Raw genomic sequence first — 13,356 nt, 5'->3', positions numbered from 1 at the left:
TTTGGTTGCCAGATGTGTATGAGTGACAAATTTAAAGCTTCATATTAGTTACCTGATTTTTTTTCTTGTCCCACAGGAGTCATGAGCAAAAGTCTCATGCAAGTGATGAGAAAAGAATCCGTTTTGCCAGTGAGTTGTCTGCTTTGGAAAAAGAGATTCACACAGCCAGGCACCGTGCTAGAGAGCATCTGGATAGACTTGCTGTGCAAAGAATGGTACCTGCTGAATCTTTTTGCTCCTATGCAAAAATAATTGCAAGATATACTGAAATTTAGGCCTGTGCTTCAAATATGAGTAGTGATTAAACATCTTTTTGTGGATTTAAGTTTAGATTTTCTACCCTATTTGAGTCTAGTGCCAGATGCTTCTTTTCTTTTCCCATGTTTAATAGGTAGAAGAAAATATGGCTCTGGAAAGACATATCATTGAAGAAACTATAAGTCGAGCCCCTGAAATTCTGGTGCGCCTGAGGTCTCACACTGTCTGGGAGAAGATGTCTGTGAGCCTTTGCTTTACTGTACAAGGATTTCCAACCCCTGTTGTACAATGGTAAGAGACTGGCCTTTCCTAGCCCTCTAAAAATGTTGTTAAGCTTTTTGCATTTGAAAGTTATGCCGTAAGTGATAAGTGTCACGTATATAATGGCTTTGTTAAATCCGCTTTATAATCCTCGTAGATGTGCTGGATCGCAGCAGTTGATACTGCAGTGGAGGGAGTGGGAGGAAAACTTGCTGAGTGGCCCCATGCAATGTGAGAAGCAAACTCAAGTATTTCAGAAGGCAGACAGTGGAAGGCATTCCAGTCTTTCTGGCCATTGAGTTTCCTGAACACAAAGTTACAAATGACAAATTACACAGAGTTCATAGCTACTTTCTAAGCCTGGATAAATGTGCATGGCATCGCTGTTGTCATGGGCTGTATCCGTGGTCACGTTGTGTTAGCTTCTGTTGAGGAGGACATAAAGGTCCTTGCAGTTGACCTCCTCTCTGGACAGGTGCTGTCTTGTATATGTGAAAGCCTCAGGCTGGACTGTGAAGACCTAACACGAGGCACAGTTCTGTTGCTGCTCCCCTTTTTAGTGCTGAAGTGTTTTACTGTGGTGCAAGATAAAGCTTGCTTCCCATCTTGTGTCAGGGGTAGTGGACTTGAAAGTTCAAGCCCCATGCCATCCTCTCTGTACTTCTCTTCCTCCTCCTCTTCTAGACTGGGTGTACATCTTCTCTTTCCACTTCCTTGCTGCTGTGATGGTCCTGCTTTGCCTTCATGGCCCAATATGTATCTATCCATACAGACTGGAAAATACTGCATGAGAGTAGACAGAGTTCAGATGATAGTAAATGATATCTTGATCCAAAGATCTACCAGAAGAATGAATAGTTGCCGATATTTATGAGTTTTGTTTTTTTCTTGATTGTCAGGTACAAAAATGAGGAATTGATTTTCCCTGCAAGTGATCCAACAAAGTACAGAATTGAAAGCAAATATGGAGTACATGTGTTACATATAAACAGGTAAATCTTTCTGGGGAATACAACAGTTATTAATACTCTATACAAAGTATTTTATATCAAATAAAATTAAAAATTCACACAAAGGCTGCAAGAGAATTGTTAAATTCAGCACACTTTTCTGTTGGTACTCACTTTCAGGCTGGAGAAGGTTCACTGAGTACCTGCCTATTAGATTATGAAAATGAAATGAAAAATCAGACATTTATATTCATTAACTTCAGCAATCTACAAGATATAAAAGAAGAGGCAACTAGCTGAAAAAGTGGTAGCTCCTTTTTTATTAGAATTATACCTTCTCAGCATTTGAAGTGGAAAATTATATGTTCATATCTTCTTGTCATGATCAAGCTCTTTTAGGTAAACAAAAATATAGCTGGGCAGGGTAGGGATACACAGCTGTATTTGTTTTACTGCATGTCAGGTTCTGTTTAGTTTTTCATCTCCTTTCCTTCTTTTCTTTTTATTTTTTTGTTTTGTTTTGTTTTCCAAAAAACAAGGAAGTGTAAATTATTTTTTTTAAAGGTTCTAATTTAATTAATTTTATTTTTTTCAAAATGTTAACCTTGTGATAGAGAACATGCCTGGGTAGAACAGCTTCCCATAAACTAATCCCATGCTTTCCTAAACAATTGAAATATTGCATATAACTTAGTGGAAGCTTTTTAAAAGATATAAAAAACCCAAATAAAAAATAAGACATGACTGCAATATTTAAAAACAAAATTAATGTCTAGAACAGAGACACAAATCCCTTCTTTTAATTTCTCCAGAACATGAGTATCAGCTGTGCTGAAACAGCTGGAATATTTGTGGCTAACACTTGTCTGGCCAAACATTTAATCTTCTACCCTGTCTCCATCTGTCAGCAGTGGAAGTAGCCCTGAGCACAGCCTTGTGGCATTAGTACAGAAAATAAGTGCATCATTCCTTCTGCTTTTGGGAAAGACTATTTGCCTTTGCCATCCTGCAGCCAAGTCCAGCCCAACTTTCAATCTTTTCATAGCTCAGGATGGGAGAAACATATCCCTGTACAGAACCTGGCAGCAAGAATCACCAGGTTTTTGCTCCCTAAGGTGCTTCGAAGGCACTCAGTCTTCTGCCCCCAGGCCATGGATAACTTGCTAACTGCTCTCTGTATCCATGAAATCTGTCAACACCACTGTTTCTTCCCACCGACATTACTTTTGACCATAAGAACAGGAGGTTAAAAGATAAAAACAGATTGTCCTTTTGCCATCCTCTCCCTTTTAGCAGGGAAATGGAAAATGCTCTCCTTTGACGGGATATGTGTGAGTGCCAGTCAGGAGATGAAACTTTAGTCACTTCCTGATGGTGAGTGACTTTGACTGCTTCTTTCTTTTGGTTATCACTCCTGAAGAACTTCTTGGTGAGTCCAGATGCTAGTTACGTAGCATGTAGGTTCCTTTGTGACATTTTGGGACTAAATAGCTTTTGGAAGAAATGAGAATCAGTGCTGATGCTGCTTTCTGAGCACCTGTAACCATCAGGCTGAAGGGTAATAATGGCTTCCATCCCCTTGGTGCTTTTTATCTCTTTTATGGGCTGGTTATCAGTCATGTAGGCACAACCAGCTTTGGGAGTGTTCAGACTCAGCCGTATTTCAGAAAAGTTCAGACATAGCACAGAGTCATTTATTGGCACATACTCAGGTTTCCCCACCCCCTGTCTACTAGTCCCAGACCTCTCATGCAGACTCATGCAGTACTCATGCAGACTCTCTCACATTCAGCCAAGCTGCCATCTTCTGAGACAGTTGCTCCATTTTTATTTCATTCTGTTTGGCAGTGTGACCTTTCTGCCACTTAAAGATTCCTGCCTGCTCTCACACAGATTTCCCTTCTACACTTAAAATAATACTGGGGATAGTTATGATTTATACAGTTTATTAAATTAAAATTTTTAATTTAAAATTTCTTTCTTTATTGATAATCCATTTTATTTCAAAACCTGATCATCAGCTGTATTTTCTGTCCAAAACCACAGAAAATGAACATGCAGGAAGTGGAAGAACATGTTGTTAGGGCATAATTAAGGGCATCTTGTATTGAAAGCAATGGATGTATGGATAATGGTTAAAATACATAAATTATTCATGCTTTTGTACAAACATATATAAATTAATTCTGTATCTTCCACGCATATCTTTGTGCACTTATGTTTTATATTTTATGAATAATTTGTTTTTCTGGGAGGTGGAGCCATTGGGACTTTCTTCCTATCCACTTCTGTGCTCTTCTCAGCTGTTCATACTAAAGTGCTGAGCTGAATGTAATCTTATCCACAGCCACTCAGAATGGCCTTGGAATTTCTTGGCTACTTTTCTAGCACTTCAGCGAAGCCCAGGCAGTGAACTTTTTCCTTCTGATGCAAGTGGGATATTTATTCCTGTGAGTATTCCCTGATCCTAGTGGAAACATTCTTGAGGAACCGAAACCTTACCATCACCTTGTTGTCTTAAAGTAGTAACTGGACGCAATTTCATCCCCCACTGTCTGCTGTTATCCAGAACCCATAAGCCTACAGTAACCAGATAATTTTAATTTCTCATATTTTTTATGATGCTACATTCTCAATTTACCACTTTTTCTGCATGCATTCACAGTGCTATCATATAGGGTCTCTTTCTAGCTCCTTTTAAACTTCTTCAAATGGGAGTTTGAGATCAAGGTCTCCCTTGAGCAGTAAAGAAAAGAAGTTTGGAGTTTAATTCTATTTTTTTGCACATCTCGTAATTATAGCAGAAGTGATACGTGTTTGGGTAGTGGTTCATCCCATCTTTCAACTCACATCTGATAGGTTATTAGGAGGAGACTGTGAGGAATCCTGGGAGGCAAAGCTCCTGGTAGTTGAAATGGATCATACATATCTGAGAATGTGTGGGTTTGTTTAAAGTGTACTTTTTGTCCCACATAATTTAACTATGGGTAGGCACACAGTACAAGAAAAGGCTTCTGTATCAGAGGTAGTCAAGATGAGGGTGGCCATTGCTTTATGGCATAGATGAAAAATGTTTTCTGTCTTAGTGAATATATTAGTAATTAAAAATTGTAGCATTTTTAAGTTCTTAGTTGCTAATACTTGTTTAGCAACAGAATTGGGCTTTTTTGTTTCTTTGTTTACTGTGATGATTTATTAAATGGATCACTTGGCTTTGGCTTTATTCAGCTGTGAATGCCTATGTTACAGTCCCAGTTACGTTGGCTGGTGTGTAGAGGAGACAGCAGTGTACTCCTCCCTGGGGGTATTCTTGACTCCCCCCCCTCAGTGAGCAGGAGGGTGAGCTGAGCCGGATGGTAGGAGCAGGGAAGGACATCTGACTTTCCAGAGCACTGTCAGTGTGGTGCGGCCACACAGTTTCATATCTACAGGGCTCGAGGTTTAACAGTATTTTATCTTTTATTAAGGCCCTCTCCCTTTCCTATTTAATAAAGTCACAGCCTAAGAAGTGCATATCATCGCTGAGGAGAAGGTTTGCAGCTGCATCAGCAGAACTGTGGCAGAGCCAGCAGAGTGCAGTGTAACACCTGCTGGCAGCAGGCAGGGCCAGCCTCTGATCTGGCACTCCAGTCCTCAGCACCACCTGCACCGCTTCAAAAAGGAAAGCTTAAAAATTGAACGAACCATCTCTTCTAGCTATTCTCATTTAAAAAATGACCCTGTGCAGTCATTATAGTGCTATTTTAGTTTGATTAGGCACAAAAGGCTTGAGATGATTTAATCTGGAGAGGTAGACAGCGAGGCGTGCCCTTTCTGCGCTGGAGTGGAAGCAGAGCAGAGACAGAGGTGTTGAGACAAAGGCGATCCTCCGGCGTAGCCCGCAGAGCCTTTGAGCTGTGCAAGGTTGGTGGGTGATAGACTGCAGCTCCCTGCGTTTTGCAGGTATGCAGTACCAGGGGCTGTATAGGCAGCAAAATGGTGTACTGCTTTCCTCTCCTTGCTGAAAGGCAAACAACAGCCCCCAAATACTTGATCTTCTGGCTTGTCAGTCACTGTCCCCTATAAGCTGCCCTAGCTGGGGGCTTGAGGAAGTGGCCACCTTATAACAGAGGTCCCTCTTCCCTAAACACAGAATCCAACCAACAGAAAGAATCAGTCAGATTCAGTCTGACTGGAGAATCAGCACAGGAAATGGCAATTCTGCAGAGTATTTCCACATTTTGATGTCATATAGCCATAACACTGAAAATTTTGTCATTTGGATTCAAAGGAGTAATTTTTAACTCTGTAATTTACTACGTACTGCCTCCTGTTCTTTACATGCACTGAATTGTGTTCTAATTCAGAAAAAGATGCTATTTCACTCTTAACTCCTGTGTTTAAATCTGCACTAGGCAGTTGGATGAATATATGCATTTTAAATAGATATATCTGCCTGGGGAATATTCCCCACACAAGCATTAGCACTTCAGAACCTCATGTGGATTCAGAGCAATTTAATTTTCACAAAAAGTATTAGTACCTTGGGACAGATACAGTTCTGCACTCACATTTTATGCTATCTAAATGTACTCCATGCATATTTTATCTGACCTTTGTAAAGGCTGAAAAACACATTCTCCATCATAAAACAAGAATAACTGTGAGACCACACCTTGCCTCCTGGGTACTTCAAGTGTAGTTTCTAGCTGGTCTTGATTCAGTACGCTTTACAGTGCAATTTAGGAAATCTAAGATTTTTTTAGCATACAGGGAAATAGATAATTTCAAGGATAATCCTCCATCTGAGCATTACCTGGCACAAAAGGAAAGTCAGAACCTAATGTAACTTGCCATCCTGTCCAACTTTCTTCGTAGTGGATATGAAACAAAAGTGCTATCTAGCTCCTAGCCACTAAAATCCTCCATTTCCAATATAAGATTTAAAGGCATTTCAGTGAGTACTAGGCTGTCTAAGATGGTTTATTTGTCTCCTGAAGACTCAGATGAATGATCATAGCAAAGAATTTTAAGTTGCTTTCAAAGCAGTAAGCTACAGAAAATGGGTAGAGTTGTTATGACCTCTTAAATAGCAAAAATTGCCTAGCCTGGGGAATTGTGTGTTCACTATAACCATAAATACCTCATTTCTCTTCATAAAAAACAAAGGATGCTGTAAGAATGTGGTCAGCTATTTGGTCAGTTACTTCTTTCTTATGTTCCCCTCGGGAAAATGAATTATAACTCTATCACTAACTTTTGTCAAATATTTACTTTCAGATTTTGAGCTTCTTTTGACTAAAGATATGACCCTTTTGTGAATCTTCTGTCTTTTCTAGAGACATTTAGGATCATACTCTATTTTCTCTACCTTGGACACCATCACAAACAGAAAGATCGCATCAAAAGATGTATTTTGCTGTTTCTTAAGAGAAAAAAACTGTAGTGAGGGGATTGAGAAGAGCACAGATATATATCCACTTGAAAAGTTAATCTGCTATCTGCCATTCTGTTTCTTCATTTTAGGGAGACAACTTTGCAGTACTTGCACCTTTAAATTTCTGAAACTTTGAGTGGTTTAGCACAGTTTGGGACCCCAAGTTAGTCCACAATACATGTTTCTCTATTTTCAGGATTATTTTTAGGCCACCTGTTTTTTAACAATAAATCTCTCTTTAGTTCCTAAATCCTGTGTAATTCTTACAGATATTGGTTCCTGTTTAACTATTTTATCTGTTGTTCTGCTAGAAAGTGAAGCCAACACTGAGAGCAGATGATGACTGGTTTAAAGTGAGATTTAATCAGAGTTAACCTCAGTCAAGCAATGTTGATTTTTTATCTTTTTTGTTAACCCTCTATAGTAACAACAAAATGTTAGAGCAGTTAAGTTGGATTTGAGAGAAGCGAAGCAGCCTGAAGTAATGCTTTGCTTATGTGAGGAAATGGCCTAGTGCAGCAAAGCTGGTGTAATGTTCATCACTCATTTATGACATGGGTGCTGTGTGCTGTCAAATCATGTCCAGGCCAGGGAGGGATCAGGCCTGATCAGCAAACACAGCATGGTTGCCCCAGCAATGTCCTGCCGGGTTTAAGTGTGCACCATCCTCTGGGAGGGTCTAGCTCACCCAGGAGAAACCTGGACATGTAGGTGGTAGGAAGACACTATGCACCTCTGTAGGTCTTTGTCAGGATGGTGAGTGGCCTGGATTGTGGCCTGAAGGGCAGGAAGACTTTATGGGGCAGGTATCTGGGGACAAGGACTGCAGGGCACACTGTGGCCTGTACCTGCCACCAGTGCCTAGGAAATGCACTCCTGGGCTCTGCCTGATGCAGCAGATTGAAGACATTCTCTGCCACAGTGACCTCCTGGTGTGAGATAGACTAATTTTCTCACCCTTCAGGACAGGGCTGTCAGACATCCAGTCTGCTTTCTGGGAAAGGTCCCTTACTATCTCCTGACCTGTGTGTGGGAATCCTTTTTGTGAGCTGGAGCACACCAAGGCATGGCAAGGGCTGCTCTAAAACATCAGCACTAGGGCAATCAAAATCCAGTTTCTGGGGATGAATGCTGTTTAATTTGTTAATATGTAATATATGTTATTAAATATACTATGTATTATATTTACACTATTTACTGTGTATTCTATATACAGATTCTTAAATTAGGGATATAGCAGAGTGATGAAAATGCCTTATATTTCCAGAACAGTTAATTCTGCAAAGCCCCTTGTAAGAAATTTTTGAGCTTTTTCATTTGTTGTTAACTTGCTATATTATAGTAAGATACTGTACCAGACTGTGATAAACACCTGAATTATGTACATTTCAGTATAGAGAAACATGCCTTAGGAAATTGTCCTGTGCTACAGTTTTATATTGCTTTTTGGCATTTTATTACACAAGTGTTAAATAGTTTGGAACTGGGACAGTGAAAAAAATGTTCTGCTTTTAAAATTCATTGCAAAGAAATGTTGTCAAGTCTGACATCTCTCAAGTCCGGAATCAGTTAAGCTTTATGGAGCTTTATAGCTCTGGGAACAGGTATTGTAATTTTAAAATCCTTCATGTAAACAAACTGTTAAATAGCATCCAGCCCAGAGAATGGTGCTGAATGAGGTTACATCCAGCTAGTGGCTGGTCACAAGTGGTGATCCCCAGCCCTCAGTGTTGGAGTAAGAACTGTTTGACATCATCAGTGACATGGATGAGGGGAACAAGTGCAGCCTCAGTCAGTTTGCAAATGTCACCAAGTTGGATGAGATTGTTGATCTACTGGATGGTGGGAAGGGTCTGCAGAAGGATCTGGACAGGCTGGATAAGTGGGCTGAGGCAAACTGTGTGAGGTTCAAGAAGGCAAAGTGACAGTCCTGCACTTGGGTCACAACAACCCCCTGCAGTGCTATGGGCTGGGGACAGAGTGGCTGGAAAGCTGCCCAGAGGAAAATACTGGGCATACTGATGACAGTGGCTGAACATGAGCCAGTGTGTGCCCAGATGGCCAAGAAGGCCAATGGCATCCTGGCCTGTATCAGCAGTAGTGTGGCCAGCAGGACCAGGGCAGTGATCGTACCCCTGTACTCAGCACTGGTGAGGCTACTCCTCAAGTGCTGTGTCCAGTTCTGGGCCCCTCATTACAAGAAAAACATTGAGGGGTCAGAGTGAGTCCAGAGAAGGGCAATGGAGCTGGTGAAGGGTCTGGAGCACAAGTCCTGTGAGGAGCAGCTGAGGGAGCTGGAGGTGTTTAGCCTGGAGAGAAGGATGCTCAGGGGAGACCTTATTGCTCCTACAACTGCCTCAAAGGAGGTGGTAGCCAGGTGGGGCCAGGTTCTTCTCGCAAGTAACAAGTGACAGGACAAGAAGAAATGGCATCAACTGCACCAGGGGAGGATTAGTTTAGATATTAGGAAAAATTTCTTCACTGGAAGGGTTGTCAAGCATTGGACCAAGCTGCCCAGGGATGTGGTTGAGTCACCATCCCTGGAAGTTTTCAAAAATCATGTAGCCATGGCCCATGAAACCCATGGTTTAATGGTTTAACATGGTGGTAGTGCTGAGTTGACGGATTGACTTGATGATCTCAGGGGTCTTTTCCAACCTTAATAATTCTATGGTTCTATGATTTCAATTCTTTTAAACTGTTTTTCAACCTCACTGTTCCTGTCCAGACTGTACTAGGATTTTCTACCCAGCTGCAGTCCTTTAGGTTATGTAGCCTAGTTTTATGACTTTGATAATTAATTGTATGATAAACTTTGTAACTGATTTCATGATTTTGTGAAACATATGGCTAAAGGATTGCCACCAGGAGGAGCTGTTAGACATGTAAATTTAGAGAGAGAAATCTCAATTTAATGGAACTTTCATCAAGTTTTGCTTTAGCCATCACAGTACAGATAGTATCATCTTTATAATCTGACACTGTCCAGAACATATACAAGAAGTGAAAAATAGGTGTCTGATGTGTCTGTGACAGCTGCTACATACTCCAAATTTGGCATTCTGTTATGCAATTTCCATAAAACACCCTTACATATTCCTTCTCCCACATCTGCGATATATGACCTCTTAGAAGACAAGTGCAATCAGAATTTCATCACTTGGCAGTTGCCAAGAAGACAGAAATTTGTTCTTCTGAGAGGAAACTAAATGCATGCATGCATAGTATTGTATCTCATAACTGAAAATTTTTGAGTGGTCTCCATTAAATATAATACTAAATGAACTATTCCTGATGGACTCAATTTTAAATAAGAAAATAACTGGGGCATCAAGGTTTGCACCTATATTTTAACAGTTGGTCATATATGTGCTCATGTAACTTCAAGGAAGGCTGGATTAAGTGAGACAATATATCAGTGTTTTGCACCAAGTAACTATTTTTTGCTTTATATTTGTTTATACTCTTCTTGCATAATGATTTTTTTTTTCTCACTAAAAAAATATGACAAACCAAGCCATGTATGCACATAAACAATTTTTATTGGTGTTCCTGATTTTTTATAATTTTCCTGGATTGAGATATGAGAGAGGCAAAAAATACCAGTGTCTGCCAGCTGGGAATAGCCATAGAAGGCAGAATTTTAGCAAGAATCACATCTATTTTTACTCCATGTCTCTGTCCTAAAATAAGGCAGAAGGGCAAGATGGACTAATGAAGGTTACATACAGAAAGGGAATAGCCAGACTGGCATTCTCCAGCTATCTCCTTTTGATCATTCTCTAAAGGTCATTTCCAGTTTGCTCAAGTTAATGCAGCCTGTGCACTAAGCTGTGATTTTAACTGCAGTTAAAAACAGTAGCAGCTTTCTGATTGTCTTTCATCGATGTCTTACACTGTGTGACACCAGTGAAGAGCTTTATACACTTTCCTTATGGTTGGCATAGTTTAGCTTGTAATATAAATCATTAAGAGAATTTTTATTTGCATAAAGAGACATCTGTTTTTCTCTGTCCTCTTTTCAGAGCTGACTTTGATGATTCTGCTACCTATTCAGCAGTTGCAACAAACATCCATGGTCAGGCATCAACAAATTGTGCTGTGATTGTGCGAAGTAAGACCTACTTTATATTTAAAACAATAAATAAATATAATGCGCATGTCATTGAATATTTCTTGTATGTTTATTTATAGGGTTCAGAGAGGAGGGAGAACCTCACCCAGCTGCGATAATGCCCTTCCACTGTAAGCCTTTTTTTCTATTTGCTTAGATAATTTATGTCCTCTTGTCAGAGTAATATTTTACAGATGAGAAAACTGAATACAACTTGCTTCTTCTGACTTTGCTTTCTAAGCATTCAGTTACAATAGGAGCTGTCCAGATGCTCTTGCTTTGCCATCTGAATTTCTAGATCAGCATACAGTATATCAGAAAGCTCCATCTCCTGCTCAGATCAGACACTACTCTGTGCCAAGTACAATTTACTTGTACTGAAGAATGCTCTCATTTTCTCATGCATAGTGCCCCTGTCATATGACGTTTGCTTCACCCACATTGATGTCCAGTTTCTGGAGAAGTTCGGAGTCACTTTTGCAACTGAAGGTGAAACACTGACCTTGAAGTGTTCTATGTTGATCACACCAGAGTTGAAACGACTACGACCTCGTGCTGAGTGGTATAGAGATGGTAAGTTATTACATTGAATAGAAGCTACCTGGAAAATGCTGGAGGAGATGCTGAGGGCACAGGTCAGGTTTAGAGCACCATATTCTCAGAATGAAATTTGGAATAGAGCAAAAAGATATCTCTAGTTAGAATTTATAGTCCTGCACTCTCATTTAAGTGACTTGGTCAACATCCTCTTGAGCACACATTAATAGCAACAGGAGGTAACCTTTTATTATCTGATAGCACAATAGTTAGAACATTTACTTGGTAGAGATCCAAAGTCAGATTTCACAATGATTTATAGTTGAATACTGTGACCACTGAGCTGAAGGGTACTCGTAGGCAGTAAATTGAAGTTTGAAGTACTGAGGTATGGGTGTGGGTCTCCACTTTAATCTTGCTCCAGTATTTATTGTGAATTTTGTATTAAAAGCACATGAATGTATAGTTAGGAAATACTTACAGAAGCCAGGCCTGATACACAATATGTCTGCTCTGCTGTTAATGTGCCATGTTGGTAGGTTTCTTACCTTGCCTCTTGTGTCAGTGAAAACCTACGTTATGCCACTCTTACCATGAAGTGCTCAAAATAACATCACTAAGCTTATAATATACTGGGGTGGATGGTACACAAACCCTGGATGAGTAGTGTTTGTTCACTGCACCAAAAAAGGGTTTTGAAACATAAAACTAGCTACTTAGAGCTTAATGGATAGCAGCCTGTTGTAGATATTTAGCCCACCACTTTTCACCAACCACAATCTCTGTGTAGGATTCTAAAGTAATTATTCTACCTGAGGATTTAAGGAAAGCCTTGGTTATTTGTGAAGAGTTAGACCCTTCCCCAAAGGGACCACATTTGAGAATGGTGGACTTCCAAGACTGATGTTTGGACTAGTCCCAAAAAAAGTTGGCAGAAATTTCCATAGCTGAGAAGATGTGATGAATAAGCTAAGAAAGGACAGTAAGATTAATAAGGTAGTCAAGAAAATTCAAGATTAGGAAAATCAGAAAAAGGATGCTTTTGTTACTGCTTGTTATGCCTTTTGTTTCATGTACATCATAGTTTTACATAGATTCACATCTGATCCTTCAGGGAACAAACTACTACTTTTTCATTCTATCATTGTGGATACTTCCTTGTAATGTGCTATTAGATGTCAATAAAGTAAAAAATATGAAATAATAAAAATGTCTTTTTCTGTTTGGTGACTAACCTAAAATCTAAGGCTGGTCCTTGAATTCAGATTCTATTCCCACTGAAGCATACAGGAATTTTACTATACACTTCAGGATATTTAATAACTAAAAATAATTGTTCACTTCCCTCTCGGATGAACCATCATTTTCAAGGGTACCTTTACTTTGTCTCCTACTGGGTACAGTTTTTCAAGGTGTCAGATCTCTCAGATTCTGAGTTTGAAACTGCAACTAAGAAGAACTTCTAATTTTCAAGGAATTCCCAATATTGTTCCACTTTTCATCAAACATGAATTTTTCTTGCACTATGGACAAAACTTCGTGGCTCTTTCTCTTTGTGTCTTCATAATGACAAGATAATTCCTTCTTGATATGTAACAATACTATGTTCTTTGTTTTCTCCCTTATTGAACTTAATAAGTCCTTACTTGTGAAAATCTGAGATGAAAACTTGGTCTGTTTAAAGCCAATAGGGTTTTGCTAGGGAGTCAGGTAGGCATTCATCCCATCATTCTAATTATGTTACGTGAAATAGGATGTTACAAACAAGCTTAGATTTGTCCTTTGTTACAAGTACATGGATCACAATATTTCCAAGAGAT

At 39.6% G+C, this 13,356-nt stretch overlaps 1 protein-coding gene across 2 annotated transcripts in view; it reads left to right on the top strand.

Moving 5' to 3' along the window:
* The window catches only part of MYOM2 (myomesin 2), a 78,222-nt gene that overhangs the window by 9,746 nt on the left and 55,120 nt on the right, over positions 1–13,356 (top strand). For both annotated transcript variants that reach the window (XM_017739339.1, XM_017739338.1), the window contains exons 5-10: positions 77–215; positions 392–549; positions 1,419–1,511; positions 10,911–10,999; positions 11,080–11,130; positions 11,408–11,572. In XM_017739339.1, coding sequence (XP_017594828.1) covers positions 77–215; positions 392–549; positions 1,419–1,511; positions 10,911–10,999; positions 11,080–11,130; positions 11,408–11,572 — 695 coding nt within the window. The remainder of the gene's footprint in view (positions 1–76; positions 216–391; positions 550–1,418; positions 1,512–10,910; positions 11,000–11,079; positions 11,131–11,407; positions 11,573–13,356) is intronic.

The sequence above is a fragment of the Corvus brachyrhynchos genome, unplaced genomic scaffold (assembly GCF_000691975.1).
Source record: "Corvus brachyrhynchos isolate BGI_N302 unplaced genomic scaffold, ASM69197v1 scaffold136, whole genome shotgun sequence".
NCBI lineage: Eukaryota > Metazoa > Chordata > Aves > Passeriformes > Corvidae > Corvus > Corvus brachyrhynchos.
The sequence above is the reverse complement of the archived record's forward strand: the minus strand, read 5'-3'. Positions and strand labels throughout refer to the sequence as shown.